This window comes from Ochotona curzoniae, unplaced genomic scaffold (genome assembly GCF_017591425.1).
Source record: "Ochotona curzoniae isolate NIBS_2020 unplaced genomic scaffold, NIBS_Ocur_1.0 scaffold_4506, whole genome shotgun sequence".
Taxonomy (NCBI): Eukaryota; Metazoa; Chordata; class Mammalia; order Lagomorpha; family Ochotonidae; genus Ochotona; species Ochotona curzoniae.
In genome coordinates, this window is record NW_024467119.1 from 16,270,791 (window position 1) to 16,294,321 (window position 23,531).

General features: G+C 40.3%; 1 protein-coding gene across 2 annotated transcripts; it reads right to left on the bottom strand.

Moving 5' to 3' along the window:
• Nucleotides 1-755: 755 nt before the first annotated feature.
• On the bottom strand, nt 756-11,018 carry JCHAIN (joining chain of multimeric IgA and IgM). 2 transcript variants are annotated; one of them, XM_040966753.1, is made up of 4 exons: nt 10,904-11,018; nt 6,763-6,881; nt 2,353-2,433; nt 756-1,722 (listed from the first exon to the last, which is right to left on the bottom strand). In XM_040966753.1, exons 1-4 carry the CDS (start codon nt 10,967-10,969, stop codon nt 1,512-1,514), a joined length of 477 nt encoding a protein of 158 aa, XP_040822687.1. In that variant the 5' UTR covers nt 10,970-11,018; the 3' UTR covers nt 756-1,511. The 2 variants fall into 2 exon arrangements, with proteins under 2 accessions (XP_040822687.1, XP_040822686.1); XM_040966752.1 differs by having other exon boundaries at nt 6,763-6,886; nt 10,906-11,014.
• Nucleotides 11,019-23,531: the final 12,513 nt, after the last annotated feature.

Consider the following 23,531-nt stretch of genomic DNA (forward strand, 5'->3'; position numbering starts at 1 on the left):
AAAGTTCTGGTAATAGTCTATGAAATGACACAGACACATTGTCTGACACGTGAAGAACGTTCAACAGCATCCTAGATGTTATATCATACAGATCATAATTGACTATGGTGCTAATTAGGGCACCGCGGAGCTGGACTGGAAGATGAGACTGGGGGAGGAAACGGGCAGGCAGCTACAGACTGAGCCCCACGAGGCCTGGAGAGACCGGAACGTGGAGGGGAAGATGGGATCGCTAATGTGTGATGATGACTCAGCGCAGAGAAACTTTCAGCAGGACCACTGGGCAATCCCCGGGCCAGCGACTCATCATAAAGAATTTCACGTCATCCAGAAAGCAGCCTGAGTGTGTGCCCGTGCCATTTCTGTCATCGGTGATTGCAGCAGCCCATAGAATTAGATCTCTCGGTTTCTGCTTTTCATATCAATAATTAAATCTTTTTAAATTACATAATAATAAAGGAAACAGAATCATGTCTCTTCCAGTCATCTTCCCATCATTTAAAATCCAGAGTAAATAGATATGTCAATTACCCTTGGATTTCTGCTATAAAAAGTTTTAAAAGTGCCATAAAAACTTCACCTTTTTATCTTAGATATACAAAGGCACCTGAAACATGGACAAACATGAATACAATAATTAATGAAACATTACATCATATTTACAAGCTGTTCATCAATAACAAATTGTATTTAACTTCCATACAAAAAATGTAACACAGGCAAACTTCTTTCCAATAAATTGTTTCACGCAGGTATATGCTTATAAATCTATTTAATTGTTCAGCTGTGCTAGAGAATACATACTGTGAAACACATATTTAGATTCAGTTACAAGAGATGATTTCCAATAGGAATGTCTTACAGTAACATCATTACCGAAAAATAAAATTTGTACCATCTGCTGCCAAGTCTGCATGCTATGTCAAAATATCATTTTTAATCATGCATTAAATTATGAACATCCCTGATCTCATCTTAAATTATTTTTTACAAATAGCTCCACAGCACAGTTTTCAACTATTTCTTTTTCTCAAAAAGGCGAATCACAGACCTATGATCACACATACATGTCCTCTACACAGTGAAACTTCAAAGAGAAGAGTACGGAACGTGCAAAGCTCTGGCTCTCCAAGGCGAAGGCAGGAAAAGAAAGGGGGGTGTGATTGCAAGATTTTATTTTGTTTATCGTGAGTTTTTTTTAGTTTTAGTTTCTCCCTTTGTCTATGTTTTGAAATGCTAGAAACGATCTTCTGAAAGAGGAATACCCTTTCAGGCATGAAACGGTTGCATCACAATGCGTGTGAGTGCAGACATGCAGTTGACCAACAGTTAACTGGTAAAGATGATACGGTTACTTATTCACTTTCCTTGAGGAGAATGATAAAGCTTTAGGACATCCAAATATATATATGTACACTTTGTTTTCCAATTCATTGGTAGCAAATTTATCAACATTCTAGATCCAAATGGAGAGCATTTCGGGAGCTGGCCGTGGTGCAGGCTGCCCTGAGTTAGTCAGGGTAGCAGGACTCCGGGGTCAGAGCTGCTTTCACCATCTTGATCTCTCCCCTGTGATAAATTGGGACCAGAGTCGAGTAGCACTTGTTCCTGTCATACGTGTAGCAGGTCTCAGAATAGCCGTCTTCTTCACACATGGTGCTCTGGCTGGCGGTGAACACCTGGTGATGCAGCTCCACTTCGGTAGGGTCACATTTTTTACAGCTGAAAGACAAAATAAGCTCGTTGGTCAATTCCCATCAAACGCTGTGTCGATGTCTGTGCTGGCAGGCGCTTCTTACAGAGTCAGTTCTTGCAGCAAATGCTGATTCCTTTCACAACCAAACAGCACTACGGCATGACCTCATTTGTGAGACTTGAACTTTTAGTGTATCAAAACACAAAATAAGCAATACAAAGACAGTATGGTGCTTTAGCTACATGCATCTACTTCTACTGTGTTAAAATTCATTCCCAGTTGTATATTTAAATACGTGAAAAATAGTAATAAGAAAGGAAGAATTCTTTAATAAGCTGCTTGATCTCAAATTATGTCACTTCCAAGGAAACATCCACATGTTTAAAAGCTAAAATTCACTTGCTGATTTAATAAAATAAAGTAGCCCTTCTGATTTAATAAAATAAAGTAGCCTTTCTTCTTTAGAATAAATTTGAAGCTAATTTTAGTCTGTGACAAAATTATATGAACTTGATATCTAATAATTAGCATAAGAATCAGCATATTCAAAAGTTCAGATTACATTGGTAAACATTTATATCCGAACATATCTTCAAAAACAAAGTTAAAGCTATTGACTTCCACATCTGTATTAATGTGAAGAAAAAATCTCTTACATGTCAGCCAAATTATACTCGAATTTGGTTCTCAATGGTGAAGTGGGGTCTGTGATGTTCTCCCTGGTGTTCAGAGGAACGCTACAAACAAGAGAAAAAAAAGAATGAAATTCAAATGTCATTATTTCGGATAATAGCTATCATTACATTTTAAAACTCTGTAGTAAACATGTTACTCCATTTGTGCAGTAATTTGCTCTATTTTTAAGTCTTTCCCACTTCAAGTAAATCTCAAGGCTGCTCTTCTGTAATTCTCTACAAACTTGGCAAACCCTGGTTTTCCTCTAAAAGTTCAGTTCAACGCTGTGATGACTTGTGAGATGACCTGGGTCCTATTCCACCCTTGAACGAACTCTCCCTCTAAGGTTCTTAAAGCTCCCATACAGGTATCGTAACAAAGGCTGTCTCATAGCTACTTGTCTGTGGTATGCTTGCTTCCACAGCTGTCAGTTCCTTGAAGCAAAAACATTTGTGTATTCTTAGTGCCTGGTTAGGTGTGTGGCATGTGGATGCTGTCCCATGCTTGTGGAGTAAAGATATGTCATGCCCAGCTCAGAGATGCAGGAACTGTCCAGCATCCACAACAGCTAAGGAGCAAAATTTTTCCATGTTAATGTCTCAGCAACAATTACATAGTAGTTATCAACTAACTCAAGTGATTTCATTAATCTTTAAATTTGCTTCATTGATGTCATCATCCCTTCTCATATGTACCTTCCCTGCCCAAAGAAATTTAAAAAAAAAAAAAGTGCTTCCTAACTCGGCATTTAGCAAAACCATTCACTCAGGGGTCTGAGCCAGAAACTTAGAGGTCCTCCCTTCTTCTCCCTCCCGCTGTGGCCTCCATCTGATCGGTCTCGCCATCCAGCTGAATCTCACTCCTTGGATGTATGAAATCTGTGCACCTGCCTCTTCTTGTTTCTCTTCTCTAATGTCACCATTCCATACCCCTCCTACACTGCAGCAATACCCTCTTTGTCTTGACTCCTTGGTTTTATTATTCCAAAAATGGCCCTCTGCAAGGCAAGCTAAATTTCCTTCTCTGGTTAAACCTGCAGCATTGCTCCACTGATGTCAGGGTGGCCACTTCATAACACACCTCATCTCTCACCACACCTGGGTGAATTACACAAACTGGGGCCCACATTCAGTGCAGCAATTAAGTCACTGCCATAACAGGTGGGAGTACCTGGATTTGACTCCCAATTTTGCTTCCAATTCCACTTTCCTGCTAAAATGCATCCTGGGAAGCAGCAGCTGATGGCTCAGGTCCTTGGGTCTCTGTCATCCCTAGGGGAGTTCCTGGCTCTCAACTTCACAGCCTAACCTGGCACAGACCCAGTTATTGTGGGTGGGCATTTGAGAAATGAAATAGTGGAATGGAGAGCTATCTCTGTCTCTTTGATTCTCAAAAGAAATGAAAGAAATAATCTCAAAAAGAAATTCCACAAAGTTACCATGTTTGTCTTATCTCCAGGTCTTAATGCTCAAGTCCTAACTGTGTCCCCAGGATTGAACTTGGTGCTCTTCCTCAGTACCTCTGTAACATCTATGCCTACTTTTGTCACAGGATTTACTGTATTGTTATAAACATATTTATTATATTATGTTATATGTTATATATTATATAAACATATTTATTTATTTGATAGTGACAGAGACAGACAGATCTTCTATCTTCAAGTTCACAGCCAACATGCCTGAAATAGTCAGGGCTGGGGAAAACCAAAGCCAGGAGCCCAGAACTCCACTTAGATTTCACACGTGGATACCAAGGAGCCAAGAACTTGGCCCATCATGTGCTGCCTCCCAGGATGGGCATCAGTAGGAAGCTGATGAAAGGGGTGAAAGTGGAAAAACTAGTATTTGAACCAGGCACTCTGATCTGGGCTATGGAGGTACTAAGTGCCATGTTCATCCACTACACCTCAACAGGTACCTGTAGTTGCCTTTTTAATTGTGTAAGATTTACTCTCAGTAAACTTGTTGATTTCATGTATTGTATTTAATAAAAACTGTTGTATCCCCAGTACCAATCCTTAATATTTGGCATTCATTAAAAAGATATTTATTGAATGTGAAGTGCACATATTCTTTATTAGATTAAAAGAACTGCAGCAAAAGGCTTTCAATAATGAGAAAGACAAGGGAACAGACATTTATGGGAGTCTACCATAAGCCAATCATTGTTCTTTTATAAATTTGGATATGTAACCCTGACAACCCTATAAATTATATGTGTGGATATTCATTTGAGAATCAGGGTCAATTTTGTAAAGTGGCTTCCCCAAAGTCACATCATTTTAGTAAGTGATGGAGTTGGGGATGGCACCACAGTGACACAGCAATCGTAGTGTGCTGCCAGAAGTGAGATCAGGGGAGACCGGTTTGCAGCAGGCAAAGTGGCGTGAAGTAACTGAACTACCTAACATCAGCCAGCATTATAAAATAATTCTTAAAAATCATGTCAAACTTTTTACATGGTGATCAGGGAAGGCTACTTTTGAGTATCTCCCTCTGAGAGCAGGTGTTTGGCTCGGTGGTTGAGTCGGCTTGGGATGCCTGCAGGAAGCATTGGAGAGCCTCGTTCACTCTGTTACCAACCCAGTTTCCTGCTAATGTGCACCAGGTGGGAAGTGACAGGTGGCAGTTCATGTACTTGGGTCTCTGTCACTCAGGAGATGCACACTGATCAGAGGGCTGTTGCAGGCATTTGGGGAGTGAGCCAAGGGGTAAAAGATCTCTCTCCCTCTCTTTTTATCTCTGTAATCTTCCAAAGAAATAAGTTTTAAAGCATTGCAATATTTCCCCCTAGTGATGTACACGTTAGATCAACTGTCTTCTTCAATATGGTTTAAATGCCAGAGTTATGCATTGATTCCTTCCAAGTCGTCTTCTCTGTCTTGTCTCTAACTGGAAGCTTTATAGGGAAAGACCTTCAAATAAATGATGGCTGAACTAAAATACATAGATGGGAGAGGAGATAGTCAGACAGAGAGGACCAGCAGAAAGCGTTCCTTAGAGGAACCCACAGGAAAGGACAGAAAGTACTTCAGGGTTGCTGAATGTTTAAACGTAAAATGGCAATGGATTGCCTGGGGAATTGTGCTAAGCGTGAGGCCAGGGTATTTGTAGTATGTCCTAAGAACAAGGTTGCTGAAATCATGAAAAGGACTTTAAGCTGGATAACGACATAGGAACTTGTACATAGGTTAAGTGAACAAGCAATAGCAAATAGTTTTGAATATGCAAACTCTAGAAGGAATAGCAAATCGCTAATCTCCATTATCTTTATACTAAACCCTTTGAAGTGGCCACAGTCCCCTTATTTAAAGATGGTAAGCTGCGGTGAGCATTGTGGTGTAACAGGTTAAGCTGCCACGTGTGACACCCACACCTGCAGTGCAATGTCAGGGTCTCGGCTACTCCATGCTTCCCATCCAGAGTCCTGCCAATACATGGAGGACACCGTAGACAGGCCCAAGGCCCTGGGTCCCTGACACCCACGTGGGAAACCCAGACAAAACTTCTGGCTCCTGCCTTCCTTCCTTCTCAGTTAATATAGCCTTCTCTCTCTCTCTCTCTCTCTCTCTCTCTCTCTCCTTCTCTCTTTCTTTCATGAAGCAATGAAATGACTAAATAAAAATCTTTTGTAAAAGATTAATAGGTTTGCAGTAATTAAAAAATTTATAGGAAAGAATTATTTCATGACCCAGTCACAACTTGAAACAAAGTTCTTCAAAACTTTTCCCACTGACTGAACGGGCATGAATTCTATGTTCTCTTTCTATAAGAAGGATTGATTGAGGATAAACTATTAAAGAAGGAGTGAGTCACAAGGAAGACTTATTTACTGACTAAATAGAAAAGTCATGTTTCAAATATTATTAGCATACTTACTATTGAATGAGAACTATATAGCCTGTAACTTCGGACTCCTCATTCATATTGGGAAATGAAATGAACACCTGACATCCAGTTTACAAGTGAACATTGAATCTAATTAGCCAGTTTGATCACTCTGCTGAATCTTCATGCAGATATTCAAGTGCGAGCTAAAACACTCAGTGGTCTGCCTGTGATGCAAAAGAAGGCTTTTCGTGGAATCTGAACTTTCAGTTTGAACTGGTCGAGGGCAACAAAAACTTGTGATTCAAATGAAAGTACATTACCGCAGCTCCAGCTGACCTCTAGTTGACCAGTTTCAGGTTGCCTGCAATTATCAGAATCTGCTCTCAATTCCTACAAAATTCCCTCTTACTCATGAACAAGACTGAACACATGTAAGCTGCTCCGGGGAGTTAAGATTCCAACAGGGAATTAAAGACACAGGTGTCACATTCAGGCAACCTTTAACTTCAGAAAGTATCTCTGCTTACGACAGCAAACAAAAGGAAAGGTGCCACGTACACAATCCGGATGTTCCTCTCCACAATGGTGCAGTTGGGGTTGTTGGGGTCAGGGACGATCTTGGACGTGACGCGGACGCACTTGCATTTGTTGTCGACCAGGACAGTGCTTTCCTCATCGTGAGCTTGAGGGGGAACAGACGGTGAGAAGAAAGGAAAATAAACTCTAGGCTGCACTGAATAAATGTACTTTTTTCCCCTCATAGGTTTTGTTGTTGGCCAGTCTCCTCTTTTTCCATTTATTTTCTTTCCTAACGTAAACGAGCTAAGTGGAGTCTCATACCATAGTGAAGGATATCCCAAGGCAATTTCCCTTTCTTCCTGGGGACAAGTCTATAAGAAAGAATCTGCTCTGGAAGAATTCTTATTTTCAGGGCCCAGCACTGTAGCTTAGCGGCTAAAGTCCTCCCCTTGAACACACTGGGATCCCATACGGGTGCCGGTTCTAATCCCGGCAGTCCCACTTCCCATCCTGCTCCCTGCCTTTCCAGTAAAAATAAAATAAATCTTAAAAAGAAAAAAGAATTCTTGTTTAGATCATGTTTGCAATAGAGACAAAGCTTTATATCTTTATAATCCAATTTGAAATGCCACATCTTCCTAACCTCCCATTTGTGCGCAAAATGTGTGTGTGTGTGTATACTGCTTTAACTGCATTATAGCTAAGAACAGGCATATATTTATTCCCGAGATAACCTTATTTTGTAGAACTTTTAAATATTCTCCACAACTTTCCTAATCACATTCTTTATTCTTTTCAACAAATTAACAATGTAATCCAATCAAGTTGAGAAAGGCTATATTTAGTAAGAATTCTTCTAAGAATGATTCTAAAAGATAGACTACATATTGAGTACTCTTTGGAAAATACTGTGTGGTGGAGGCTGGTGCGGCGGCTCAACAGGCTAATCTTCCACCTCCAAACACTGTCATCCTATTTGGGTGCTGGTTCACGTCCCATTTGCTCCACTTCCCATCCAGCCCCCTGCTTTGTGGCCTAGGAAAGCAGTAGAGGAAGGCCCAAGTCCCTGGATTCCTGCATCCATGTGGGAAGCCCAGAACAAGCTTCCGGCTCCTGGCTTCAGGTCAGCTCAGCTTCAGCCACTGAGGCCTGTCGGGGAGAGAACCAGCAGACGGAAGATCTTTCTCTGTCTTCCCTTCTCTCTGTAAGTCTGACTTTCAAATTAAATAAATAAACAAATAAATCTGAAATAGATATTGTGTAGTAGAGCTCAATATAACACAAATAAATGAACTGATACAAGAGTGACCGTGAAAGCCTTAAATTTTGAGCATCATCATGTATTGTCTAGGCCTTTTGAGTGTTACAAAGAATAAATTAAGGAAAGTTCTTATTACCTGAACCTGAACAGTGAACAGACTATTTGAAGAGTGAATAGTGTTAAATAAATAATAATAATGATACTACACATCATTTCATTGTTACAGGTTATTCCTGTAGTTTTAGCTGGCCTCTTCCCATTAAGCCTCAACTAAAAAACAAAGACGTGGGACACAAGTTCAATAACAAGGGTAAGTGACCAGATGGCTATCTTAACTGGATTTCTTAATTCCTCTGGAGTTGATTCCCAGAGCAGAGGCCCTCGCTGCAATACTGCAGGCTTCACAGCAGCCGTTAGGAAAGCATTTGGAGACCGGTCTTCTTGTACTAATTTATAATTGTCTCAAGTACTCTGTAGTGCACTTTTATGTTATTATTCATAAGTTTTTATTAAATCTCCTGACACAAGTCTCTATGCTATTAGAGAAGAAGCATTCCAGAAGCACTGACGATAATGACAGAACTTTGAGTAATGTTCTAAAAACAAAATGATTCAGACGGTACCCTCTCTCCTGCTTCTGCATCCACCAGCCTGAAATGCTTTTCTCCATGAAATACAGCAAAGAAATACATGACCGAAATATAGATTAAGAATTAAATAAGTGATTTGAATACTTGGTATTACATAGAAAATCTATTGTGACATACAATTTATCCCTCTCCAGAAACCAAGAAATATACTTTTGGTACCATTATTATGTAAGACTATAAGATAGGGCCCAGCACGATAGCCTAGTGGCTTAAGTCCTTGCCTTGAATGCGCCTGTATCCCATACAGTCGCTGGTTCTAAAACTGGCTGCCCCACTCCATCCAGCTCCCTTCTTGTGGCCTGGGAAGGCAGTCAAGGACGGCCCAAAGGCTTGAGACCCTGCTCCCATGTGCGCGACCTGGAAGAAGCTCCAGGCTCCTGGCTACAGATTAGCTCAGCTCTAGCCATTGCAGCCACTTGGGGAGTGAGCCATTGGACACTCTCCTCCTCTCTGTATATCTGCCTTTCCAATAAAAATAAATAAATATTTTAAAAAGATGTTTAAAAAAGAATATCAGGTAGTTCAATCTCACTACCAAAAAATGTACAGATACTCGGAATTTAGCAAGACATGCTTGAATTCTCTCACTGATAAGGCAGCATTTCTTGTAATAAGCCTGTTATTAGGAAATGTATTATACTTCATTCTAGGAACATTTGAAATACAGTATGCACTAAATAAATGTTACATTTGCTGCAGCTTTTAAAAGTAAGAAAGTAGGCATAACATACCAACGCATGCTAGATGCGACCACAATGCTTTTACTAAAAATGTCTTTACCAATATGTCTTTACTACAAGGTGACTCTCATGCCCATAGAATCAGAGTAACGGAGGAGTTTAGGCAGCAGTGTCATGTTGTCCGGGTTCTATCTGCCACTTGCTGTAATGTAACCTTCGCTAACTTATTTCACCTAAGTCTCAGCCACTTCACTTACACATTGGAAACAATAATAGGATCTATTCTCACATGAGTACTGTGAGAATTAATTGTAATACTACATACAAAGCGGCAATATAGTAGAACATAACATTTAATGAATGATACCTACTTTATATATTGCCATATTTATGTTTCACAGATATACATTTATAGGCTATATGGTTATAAGTGTATTATGTATGAATATATGATATATACATACATGTTGTATATGGTTTCTTATTTATTTGCTTATTATAATATGCTTATGTTGCCTTATTTTATGTGCTATTTATGGTTTATTATATATGATTACATGCATTACATATGCCTTATTCTTATATTATTGTAATAGACTTTACATGTAATTATTTTCTGTATTTTTAAAATATCATTCAAAACCCATTATTATTAGTGCTTAGTATTAAAATATATCTAATTATTATTTTATATATGTATTTTAGTTATACTTATTTTGCAAGGCAGAAAGACAGACAGAAAGCATGATACGAGGAGATTTTCCAGCTGCAGTTCACTCCCCCAAATGCCCATAACAGCCGGGGCTCAACCAGGCAAAATCTAGGAACAGGAACTCCTCCTAGGCCGCCTACATGCAGAGGACCCATCTATGAGCTGCCACCTGCTTCCTCCCAGGCTGCCAAGAAAATGACTATTCTTCTGGATATTTCTATCATTCTCTTCCCTGAAATAAAAATAGGCTCAAATTATATCACTTCTAATTCATGGGCCCTTCTAAAAGAAAATCATTTAATACCCTGCTTCTATATTCAGAATCTATTCTATTTTCTACAGTTGTGTGACAAATCAATGAACAAAATAACAGAACACCAGCCAGCAAGTTCTAAGCAACCTGTACACGCTAAACCTTGCTAACAGGCAGTCACAAATCCATGGCTCTGAGTCAAGACGGTTGTCAGGACCGATAGCAGTCTCTCTGGAGAAATAAAACCCAGATATAACCTATGTTTTACTTATAGTTATTATTATTTCAGTTCCTCAGAATATTAAAGAGACTCAAGGGAAATATTACTTGTTTTTGAGTCAATATGGACATTGAAATAAATCTGGCTAGTCATCCGGAAATAACTGCTTTCTTATTCTATAAGTTGTAACACGGAGAGCCAAAAAAAAAAAAAAAAAAAAAAAAGAAGGTTAGGAACCTCTGGGTTTATATGGATGGATCATGGACCAAGAAAGTCCAAAGCATGTTACACAGCAGTGGCTGGCCCACTGCTCAACCAAAGCATGCCCATAAATGTTTCAAATCTGAAAAGCAGATCCATGCCATATTGTTCCTCTGACTGGAATCATCTTCTAAATGCTACATACCTGTGACAAGAACAGCCTTAACAAAAATGGCCAGGACGCCCCAGAGAAGCAAACGGTTCTTCATCTTGACTTCCTTCTTTTGAAAAGCTGTAGCCAGAAAGTCGGTCGGGGTTAAGGTGTGTGTTCGCTAAGGAGTGTGCAAATCATGCTGTTTCTGCTTTCCTAAAATAGCCCTCCTGGCGAGTAACAAACTAAAAACACTCACAACTGCGGTTGAACCCTGAACTTGAAAGGAAAAAAGCATGATTCATGGTTAAGTTGCCCTTGCAAGGTCTTTCCCCCTAAAAACAAAACCCATCATGATTTGATGCAATTACTTCTATTTCACACTTATGTTATAGAAATGTGTAAACTACCATGTTATTTCAACTCAGGAGTCCATAAAGATGCTTAAGTAGGAAAATTTTGGGCTTATTAATAAGAGATATTAATACTCAGCTTCCAGTCAAATATCTCACATTTGTTGTACCTGGAACAATAACCGACAGGAAGGGAAGACATGGAATGGGAACAGGGAATAAAGAAAGATTCCATTAGGTTCCAAATGGACCTCGTGTTAATTTCTACTAGTATTCCTTAATTAGTCAACCCAAGGGATTTGAATTTAAATAAAAATTCTGATTACTTTTAGCTACTTTATAAGCTCAAACATAGAGTTGAAATTATAAATTCTCCAATACTACATGATTTAGTTGCCATGTTCTCACTGGATAACATTAAGACAGATCTGACATCTGCCCATCTGATAACACCTTTTAGAATTGAAATTCCATGTAACAATCGATATTTGAGATGCCACAGTAGAAAACCAAATCACTACAGTTTTGTGTAATTTTTTTATCTAATTAAAAAAATAGAACTTAAAAATGTAGCATTTGGGGACACGGTGTGGCAGCCTAGTGACTAAAGTCCTCGCCTTGCAAACACCAGGATCCCATTTGGGCATTGGCTCATGTCCCAGCTGCTCCACTTCCCATCTAGCTCCCTGTTTGTTACCTGGGAAAGCAGCAGAGGATGACCCTGCAACGCATGTGAGAGGCCTGGAAGAAGCTCCTGGCTCCTGGCTTTGGATAGGCTCATCTTTGGGGCCACTTGGGGAGTAGATGGAAGCCCCTTCTTTCTGTATATACTTTTCCAATAAAAATAAATAAAATTTTTTAATGTAGCATTTGTACACAGAATACTCCTTCCCCCAGATTCAATATGCTAGAATTTGCTAACACTTATGCAAAGTTAGTTCCAAGAATATGCTGGTAATATTTATAATGTAACTGTACCAAATCTGGGTTACCCTTTGTTCCCAGTTCTATTCTGTTTTTTAATAATTATTTTATTTTTATTGGAAGGTCAGAAACAAAGTAGAGGAGAGACACTCACACGCAGCCACAATGGCTGAGCTGTGCTGATCCGAAGCCAGGAGCCTGGAGATATGGGATCCTGGCTCGTGCAAGGTAAGGACTTTAGCTGCTAGGCCAATATGCCAGGACTTCCAGTTCTATTCTTTTAAATGCTTCATAGAATATTAAGAAGTAACAAAGACTACTTTGGGTTGAAAGGTAGGTAAGTGGATTTCATAGCATAGCATATTTGAAGGAAATGTCAGAATGAAAGAGGTGTTAAAAACTAGTACATAAATGTACTCATCTAAAGAATATGTGTTGAGGGGATGACGTTTAGGCACAGCAGGTTAAGCTGTGGCTTGGATCATCCACACCCCGTATCAGAATGCTGGCTTGAGTCCTGGTTGCTCTGCTTCAAATCCCACCCCCAGACAATGCACCCTGTGGGAGGCAGCAGGTGGCTCAAGCACGTGAACTCTTGTCACCCACGCAGAACCACATGCAGTACCCGGCTCCTTGTTTCAACTTGACCCAGCCCTGGTTGTTGGAAGAACTTAGGGTGTGACCCAGCAAAGAAAGACCTCTCTCTCTCTCTTTGTCTCTCTGCCACTCTGTCTTTCATAAATAGATAGAAAGAATAGATAGATAGAAAGGATTAGATAGATAGATAGATAGATAGATAGATAGATAGATAGATAGATCGATAGATCGATAGACAGACAGAATAGGTAGATAGATGGACAAGACAGGCATGCATGCACATATATACATAGAGAGAAAAATAATATGAGCCAGTGTTGTGAGGTTGTAGGTCAAACTGTCACTTGTGACACAGCCATCCCATACAACAGCCACAGCTTGAGTCCCAGATAGTCATTTCTGATTCAGTTTCTTGCTACTGTGTCTGGAAAGGCAACTGAAGATAACCCAAGTGCTTTGGTCCCTGACACCAGGCCACACCCAGATGGAATTTTCAGCTCCTGACTTTAGCCTGTCTCTGATCTGCCTGGCTGCTGTGGCCCTTTGGGAAGGGAACTAGTGGGTGGAGGATATCTCTCACACTATACACAAATACACAAACTTTCTTTAAAAGAGTATATATTGAGGGTGCAGCACAATTACCTGGTGCCTAAATCCTTGTCTGGCACATGCCAGGTTCCCATGTAGGCACCATCCAAGTCCCTGCCTATGGCCCGGGAAAATAGCAGAGGATGATCCAAAGCCTTGGACACTGCACCCACATGGGAGACCCCGAAGAAGCTCCTAGCTCCTGGCTTCAGCTCAGCTCCCACGGCTACTTGCAGAATAAGCCAATGGACAGAACTTTCTCTCTGTATCTTCTTTCTGTAAATCCGACTTTCCAATAAAAAGCTTTTTTAAAAGAATACTTATTGAAGCTCTAACAAGAACAAAGTGCCAAGGCACTAGAGCATGTAGGAATATTTTACTGCTAAAGCTTATTCTCATTTTAATTGCTACTATCTATAGGACCTAGAAAATATATGGATTTAAAATAAACACACTAGAATCACATGAACAAGTTTGTCTATTAGAAAAAGAAACAGATCTGAAAGCATATTATTTTAGTTTGTGGGCAGGATGTCAAACAAATATAAACCACTCTGAATTTTGCTTACATCAAACTATAGTTTCTAAATAAATGGCTTACTCTACCACTCTGAAACAAGCAAAGGTATATTTAAGTTATCTGGGTATTTTTTACAGTCATTATTTCCTTGAAAATAAACCCAAAGTCAAACTACCTGCCCAAAACAAGCTGGATAAAATATTAGGAACAGATTAATGCTACTCTAAAAGTTTCTTTTTTATAAAATAAAATCTTATAATAAAATTGTGTAATTTAATAATTACCAACCTAAAACAAAGCTCTATATTTGATGTTTCTTTACTTTTAACCTCAAATGTTTGAATTTCTGTTTTGTAAACTACGTATCTGAAGGATGTATATATATTACACCAGAAGAGTCACTTCCGTGCAATGTAAGATCTGGGCCAGTGTTCTGCCTTTGTTTGCTTTTATCTCTCTAGAATCGCTTAAAATACAGACTTCTAACCTACCTTCAGTCACAGTCACAGAGTATGCAGTCTTGAACTTTCAAAAAGCAAATGCCGGAGCATTTAGCACAGCAATTAAGGTGACTGCGTCCCAATGAGAGTGCCTGAATTCAAGTGTCATTTCAACTCCTCTTCCAAGACCAGTATTCTGACTGATGAATATTCTGGGAGACAGCAGATAGTGGCTCATGTGCTTAGGTTCTGGCTACCCACATGGGAGGCCCAGATGAAGTCCCTAACTCCTAGCTTTGGCCTGGATGAGACATAACTGTTGTAGGGATTTGGGAAGTCAACCAGTGGATGGAAAGTTTCTGCTTATCTGTCACCCTGCCTTTCGCCAACCTTCTGGCTCACTCTCTAAAATGCCTGTAGGACAGGACTGGGGTAGAACAAATCCTAAGCCAGAATCTCAATTCAGGTCTCCCACATGTGTGGCAAGGGCACAAGTACTTGAGCCATTCTCCATTGTCTTTAAGGCATCTTAAAAGGATGCTGGGCCAGAGGCAGAGCAGTCAGTACTCCACCTGGCACATTAACATGGGATGCAAGCCTGCAAGTAACAGATTAAGTCACTGTACCACAAACCAAGCCCCTCAGCATTCATTTGAAAACTGCCTGAAATATGTGGGTGCCTCACCCCCCTAGACGTGACTTACCATATATATCTTGGGCTATTCAAATCATGAGGAGATGACATTTCCTTCTATCTCACCCGTGACTCCTCAGTGTCTTGCTGACTTTTCCTCTGAATATTAAGAGCATCAAGGCTGGGTCTCCTTGTCTTTACTCCTGTCTTCTTCATGATTAATTTCATTTTGTCCAATGGCTCTGAATACACAAAATGGTAAAGCCTTTAACATTACTCATTGATCTCCAAATTTCTATATCCAACTTTTAATTGATCTCTCCACCTGATTGTCTTACAGGACCTAAAACTTATCCAGGTGAAACAGCATGCTTGATGAACAATACAGCCTCACATTCCAACACCAAGCTTTCTGTCTCGTGCCTTCCCACCCCTCCCCTGTAAATGATGCCTCCATTGCCCTGTTTGCTCAAGTCAAAACCCTCTTCTTTAATTCCTTTCTTTTTCTTGTCCTCCACATTTAACCTACCAGCACTTACTGCTGGCTTTAGCTACCTAACACAACCCACATTAATTCAATTCTCTCCATTTTTTACTACCATGCTAATCCAAGCCTCCATTCCCTTTCCTGGACTTCTATAGTAGATTCTTTAACAAAAAAGTAACTGCCTTTGCCCCACCATTGACAACTAGAGAACACAGTTGACAAAGACCAAAGAACAAGTACCCCAAAGTCTAAAGTAAGTCAGAGCTCTCCTCCAAGGATTAACAACAGGCAACTGCAATGCCACTGGCTTCCATCAACCACCATCCCACCATGCCTGCAAGCCCCTTCAGACAACTATGGAGGGAAACAGGGAGTCATCCTGGAAGTTGTTGCCCTGTGTAGTGATGCTTCTAAAAAGAGATTTCACATTTCATCTTTCCCCTTTTCCCTTGGGAGAGGCAAAGGCAGGGGACGTTTCCTCTCCCTGAAGTCAACTGAGACAGAATTTCCAGAGCATCACTCAAAGAAATCAAGGATCCCCCTCCAAAAAAAGCCAGAAATAGGGAAATAATAGAGCACAATAAGAAAAAGAACCCTGAATGGATTTATTTACCAATTCTAACACCCTCTCTAGCCATGTGACACTGAGCAAACATTGAACAGATCATTTAATCTCTCCATTGGCATTCCCCTTCCTGTCAAATGGGGAAAATAACAATGCATGCCTCATAGGACTGCAGGGAGGGTTAGTATGTATTATTTCATGTGAAGAAGTTAGCACAGAACTTGGCAGACAACAAGCCTGCATAATCACTAGTTCTCACCAGTGTCAGCAGCAGCACTGCACCTGTAGCACCTTGTTGAGCTGCAGAAAATGAAACCCAACCTGTTGCTACCAAGTGCAATGAAGCTTAAGGAAAGTATTCCTCAAGAGTTCAGCCTTTACACTAGGGCTGCAGGTATATACAGCCCTGCAAGTTCATAGATGCTCATGCTATAAAAAGTCAAATGAAAACAGTTTTTCTAACAGGTGGGTGAGGAGAAAGGACATTTGGAAGAAGTGTTATTTATAGTAGCATAAAGCTGGACACAACCTTAGTGTTCATGAATAAATTAGATACAAGAATTACATTAGTTACTGAAGAACAAAAATGAACAGACTTCTGATCTTCTGATACAACATAGCTGAATCTCTAACTATTGTGAAAGACCAAAGAAACAGGGCTGGAAACAGAACTGACCCAGCAATTGCGACCATCAGATGATTGGAGCAATGCACTGTGTTGGGCCCTTTACTCGCAAGTACACACAAGAATCTGGTCTGGGATCATCTCAGACAAAGTTTCTTTGGCGATCTCCCCAATTGAACTTCCAGACTCAGATCCCTAACCATGAAGAGAAGTGCAGGTTCCACGGTCTGCGGTGGAGTGCAAGTGCCAGAGCCAAGCCTGCTCAGAGGCTCACACGGAGCAGTGGAGAGGATAGCCAGGTGCACATGGAGGATATGGCAGTCTATCGGAACCTGAAGAGGATACCTAGCACCACAACGGAGGACAGAACAAATCAATCATCTACACCAGCCATATGTTGGCAGTGAAAAACTGGGCAAACAGAGACTCTAAGGTGGACTACGTCAATCAGTGGATTCTGCAGCGACTTCATCGTGCTTGGAATGGTGAGATTCGCAGCAATTCATAACTGTTGAACTATCAAAACCACTTTGAACAAGACCCTCGGAGCATGCCCCACATCGGGGACCTGGGATGGGTGGGGCTTCTTCCTTTATGTCTCCCTTTACCCTAGATACAGAAAAAAAATGTGGAAATAATAGTCTTATCCACTTTCCTGTAGCCCTTGAACCTTTGTGCCCTAATTAACTATATAAAGAATGTCAAAATTAAAAAAAAAAAAAAACACCACAGAATGTGTGATATCAGAGGGGGAGAAAGAGGGCCAAGGAGGAAAAATTACTTCTCAATTCATTCTTTTAGGCAAGCCTTATCCTGATAACAAAACCAGAAAAAGATATTACAAGGAAATATTTATACATATATTTGTATATCCTCCCCCTCCCCCAGAACATGGAAGCAAACCTATGACAGATCAGTCATCAGTCATGTCCTGGGAAGCTGGGGATAGGCAGAGAGGGAGGGAGGGATAAATATGGGACTTGAGGAAACTTTTAGAGACAGTCAATATGGTCATGACCTTAATGACAATGAACTCCTATATGTACATATATGCTAAAATTAAACCAATTGTATAATTACCTCTTGATTTTATCTCATTGAAGTTATTAAAAAGAACACATCTTCAGAATTCAGATTTAAGTTTGATGTTAGGTTTTTCTTGGATGCTCTCTGTATTATTAAGCTTGAGTAAATCTTCCTTCTATTTAAGAAGAGAAAATTTTCATTTTGTTTTTAATCAGAACTGGACATGGTCCATGGAGCCAGCAGGTTGAGCCACTGGAGCCTCCACTGTCCACTTCCTATCCAACAACCTGCTAGCTCAGCTGGAAAAGCAGATGATGGCGTAGTGCTTGGGCCCCTGCCACCCACATCACAGATCCACATGGATCCTAGGCTCCTGGCTTAGACCTGGTCCAGCCCTGGCCAATGGAGACACCTGGAAAGTGAACCAGCAAATTAAAAATCTTTCTCTCACCATCTCCCTCTCCTCCCCAATCTCAGTCTCTCTATCTTTCCAATAAATTAAGAACTCTTAATAAATGAGTGTTGGTTTTTTCAGTGGTTTTCTCTGTAGAGTTGCCTAGATGGTTTTTCTTCTTTGTTCATTTGTTAGCATAGTGCATTACATATTGAATGTTAAACTAACCTTACCTTCCCTGGATAACCCCTCTTTAATCATGTAATATACTTTTTATAAATTGTTGGATTAAATTTTCTGTTTCATATTCAGGGGAGAGGTTGGTTTGACTCTTTCCCAGTAATGCCTTCGCCTGGTTTTGTTATTATGGTCATGTTGGCCTAAAAGAGTGAATTGAAAGTATTTCTCTTCGGTTTCTAGGAGAGGTTTGAGTAGAATTTATTTTTTCTTAAATGTTTGACAGACTCAGTCCTCTGAGGTCTAGAAAACCTCTCCAACGCATTAAGGTGGGGCAATTGTAGTGGTCTCCTTGTTGGTTTTCTGTCTCAGAAATCAACACCCCTCAGTGGTAAATGTCTTAACCAGCGTTTCAAAATTCATCAGTTTTTGTGTTTTTTTCAAATGGAAGTATCAGTTCGGTCTCTGTTATTTCATCTGGTTTAGATTTGGAGTTTGGAGACTTGCAAGTGAACTTGAGATATGATTTAGACTGGACTAACATTCTTTAAATCAGACTTCTTTCAGCAGTTTTAGGATCACAGTAAGTACAGGTTAGGTAATGGGAACATATCAGAAAAGTATAGAATCCTCTTAAAACACTGTCAACAGGACACAAAGGAAAATTTAGCTGTGGTAAATTGGAAACAATAAATTTGGGTAAATTTGATTTTATGTTTATAACTCACTACATCCAGTTTTATCTTCACAATTCATTGTCCACACTGCAGAGTAAGTTTTTTAAAGGCAAATTGAAGAATATTTTTATGAGGAGTTGAAAATTATCTCTAATCTTGTTCTTGCAATAAAAATAGAATTTTTTCTGGCGAGGTTCTGTATTGTCAGTGTATAGCATCTTTGTGTGTGTGCGTGTGTGGGGGTGTGCATACAGACATGCAGACAATGGCCAAGTGTTATGTGACAGCACAAAATGCAACAGATATTATATTTCCTCAACAGATTCCACTTAAGGTGATAATATCTCTTTTTTGGAAGCTGTGTTACACAATTGTTTAGTTACATATACATTCCCAATTTTCCTAAACCTCGATCCTTCCCACCCTGATCAACCATGTAATCATTATAAAAAATAAAACTTATATTTAAAAATTACATACACAATCTACTCAGGCCCGGCACGATAGCATAGTGGTTAAGGCCCTCGCCCTGCACGTGCCAGCATCCCATATGGTTGCCGGTTCTGATCCTGGCGGACCTACTGCACATCCAGCTCCCTGCTTGTGGCCTGGGATAGCAGTTGAGGATGGCCCAAATCCTTGGGATCCTACACCCATGTGGGAGACCTGGAAGAGCTCCTGGCTCCTGGCTTCGGATTGGCTCAGCTCCGGCCATTGCACTCACTTGGGGAGTGAATAATTGGACAGAAGATCTTCCTCTCTGTCTCTCCTCCTCTCTGGATATCTGCCTTTCCAATAAAAATAAATAAATCTTAAAAAAAACATTTTAAAAATAAGTAAATAAAATTTACATATACAATCTACTAAAGACCCCTCCTTAAAAATAAGTAATTTCTTTAAAATAGTGATTTTCTCGTATTTGGTACTGAAGAACTTGGGATTTGGGCATGAAACTTTGTTTTAGTCCATCAGTTTTCTGCTACTGAGCTCAAAACAACAATGCAACATACCCACTCCTTCCTGAGCTGAAACTGAAGCCTAGCACATTGGTTATTTCTCCCAGCTTCACAATGTTTGCGAACTTGACACTAACACCACACAGCTTCAGCCACATCACCAGGACAAATGTCCCAGTGGGGCAGTGGGCTCTGCAGGACGCCCGTCTAAAGGACTGTCTCTCACACTGCATTTTGGATTTAGCAATTCACTTCCAGTTACCTCCAACATCCGTAAAATGATGCAGATTGAAGTTCTCCATTTCAACATGAACACATCTTTTTTTTTTTCAAAATAAATGAATCACTTCTTGAACTTTTAACTTTAATATTATGTGATTTCTCCCCTTGAAAGTTTTCTCTAAAAACTATAAAAGAATCTTTGGTTGAGCTTGGCATTTTTCCATGAGAGTACTTACAAGGGAGAATGACATTTTTAATGGCCTTTTTGGCTTTAAATCTAAGATGCAATTTCTAAATTTTTTTTCCCTTAATGGATTAAATTCTTCATTTAGTATAATAATCCATAATTCTCAATTGTTCTTGAATGTCACATGAGAAAAAACAAGTTTGGATAATAAATAGAACTGCCCAATCAGCCTTCCCCCCAAAATATTGGACATCAAAAATGAAATCTACACTAAACCTTGAGTTAATGCCTAACTGTGACTTTTTTAAAAAGGGGAGAAATATGTTTATATGTTTGTCTGTGATCCCCCAAACACGTTTGAAAGCACTGTTATTATAAGAATAGGTGAAAGGAAAGTGAATCAGAAGTTTCTGTCACCCTAAAGCACTTAATTGCCCTGGCATTTTAAGGAATAGTCTCTAGAAGCTAGTGACTTGGAGGGGAGCGGTAGAAGACAGAGATTAACTTTAAGATTGTAAAATGTAAACTTTATTTCCCTTATGATTTATTTGGTTATGTTTGAAATGCAGATTTTACAGAGAGACACGTGAGAGAGAGAGCTTCCATTTGGCGGTTCTGTCCCCAAATGCTTAATGGCCAGAGCTGAATCAGTCTGAAACCAGAAGCCTGGAGCTGCTTCTGGGTCTCCCAAGTGGGTGCAGGGGTCCAAGCACTTGGACCATCCTCCACTGCTTTCCTAAACATACTAGCAGAAAGCTGGATCAGAAGCTGAGCAAGCGGCACTCAAATGGGTGCACATATGTGACATGAGCAAAACAGGCTAGGAATTAGCCTGACCATGCTGGTTCCTAAAACGTGAACTTTAGATGATGACAAACACAGAGCAGTTTCATGGCGCCTTCATAACCAAGAACATTCAATAATCAGAGAAACCCAGAAGAAGCAATACCCTTGCAAGGATGATAGATGGGGGAGAAACTGATATATGATTCTCTCCCAAAACTATAGCTTCCAGCGATGTTTGTGAGTCTTCAGAAAACACAGCCTTACACCTCGTCCTTATGTGCCACATACCGATCTTCAATGCCCTGAGATGCTGCACTAGGCAAAAATAACTTCTGGGTCAGCCTGGAGAAATAAACTCAGGGAAGAATATGAGCCATGGAAGAAAGAGCTTCTGCCAGGAAATTCAGCAGCAAAAGCAATGTCCATGAGCAGTGAGGCAAGACAGAGCACTCAGAAGTGGGAAGGTCATCATGTGTATGCACATATGCCATAACTGTTATTAAAGAAATATTAAACAATAGGCTGAGCTCCTGAACCTGGTGCCAGCATCCTGCATGGGTGCTGGTTCTAGTCCTGGCTGCTGCACTTCCTACCCAGCTCTCTGCTTATGGCCTGGGAAAGCAGTGGAAAATGGCCCAGGTCTTTTGGACCCTGCACTTGAGTGGGAAACACAGAGGAGGCTCCTGGCTCCTGGCTTCAGATTGGCTCAGTTCTGGTCATTCAGTCTATTTGTGGAGTGAACCAGCAAATTGAAGATTCCTCTCTCTCTCTCCTTTCTGTAACTTTGCCTTTCAAATATTTTTTTAAATGGATGTCTTTTTTAAAAAGAAATATTAAATAAACAGTTTCAAAATATCCTAGGGTTCACAAATAAGTCATAACAAAGTTGCTAATAACTGATCGAGGGAGATTTTCTAAAAAACAAAGCGGCGCAAAGCCTTTGATGTGGTTGGCATTCTATTCTTTCTCATTCCCAAATGTCATTTCTTGGACTGCAACGAACCCTTTAAACTTCCCACAGCACATACTCTCCCCAAAACCAATTATGCAGAATCATTATTATTACATATTTAAAGATATGCTTAATGATGCTAAAGAGGATATAGCAACAGCATGCATATTTAGAACATTTTATTTCATTTTAGGTTTATTTGTTTGTTTGAAAGGCAGAGTGAAGGAGAAGTGAGATGGGAGAACAGATTTCTCCCTGCTGGTTCACTCCCCAAAGGCAGCAGCTGCCGGGCCAGGCCTGGGTCAAGCTGAAGCCAAGAACCTGTAACTATCCTGATCTCTCATGTAGGTGGCAGGGAACCAGATACTCAGACCATCTTTGCTACCCGGGCACAACAGCAGGAAGCTAGATTTGAAGCAGAGCAATTGGGACTGAAACCAGGGTTGCAAAATGGGATGCCAGTAACGGCAAGTGGTGGAAAAACTCCACTGAGCTACAATAGTCTGTTATTTACTTACTTACTCATTTCAAGGGCAGAGTGACAGAGAGAGAAGGAGAGACATAGAGAAATCTTCCACATACGGTTCACTCTCCAAATGCCAGCACAGCAGTGACGAGGCCAGGATGAACACAGGAGCTAGGAACTCCAGCCTGTCTCCCACACAGAGAGCAAGTAGCCAAGCACCTAGGCCATCTTTTGCTGCCCTCCTAGGAGCATTAGCAGGAAACTGGTTGAAGTAGCAGATGGAACCCAGACCAGCATTTGCATATGGGATGCAGGCATCCCAAGAGTAAGCTTAGCCACTGAGACACAACATCCATGCCTGCTTTGTTTTTTAAACTAAGTAGGAATGTAGAGGAACTTTTTAGAAATCCATGGAAAAATGAAACTAAACTTATTTTGGTACAAAAATAAATTTGAGATGTATATATCGTGTTTTCATAATAAACATTTTCCATGAATTTTTGAAGATCTCTCATAGGTAGGGATTTGATATATTACTCTTTACAACTTGCATATTCACAATAAATTAAAAAGCAATTGAGCTAATATGTGTGCATATATATATATATATATTTAAGACCAGCTAAAATCCCAAACAATGCACATCAATCTCTTCTTTTCCCAAATCTTAATCCAGGAGCTATTCTGCAGATGGAGAATCATACACTGGGCAGGAGTTTGGCACAGCACCAAGATACCCCCTCGGGGTGCTGGAGTTATGGGACAGTGGGTCCCAGAGGGGTGCCAGTTCATGTCCTAACAGCTCTACTTCCAGTCCAACTCCCTGCTAATGGTCTGGCAAAAGCAGTGGAAGATGGCCCAAGTATTTGGCCGCTATCACCCAAGTGGGACAGCAGGGTAAAGCCCCTGGCTCCTGCCTCGTTGGTCCAGCCTTGGCCCTTGCACTCATCTGGAAAATGAACCAGTAGAGGCAAGATTTCTCTCTGTGTGTCTATCTCTCCCTTCTCTCCATAACTCTGAGTTTCAAGATAACTAAATATTTAGAAAAAAAAAAAAAGCTACTTGGGGCATCTGCATCACATGCAGGAATCTCTGAATTCCTAC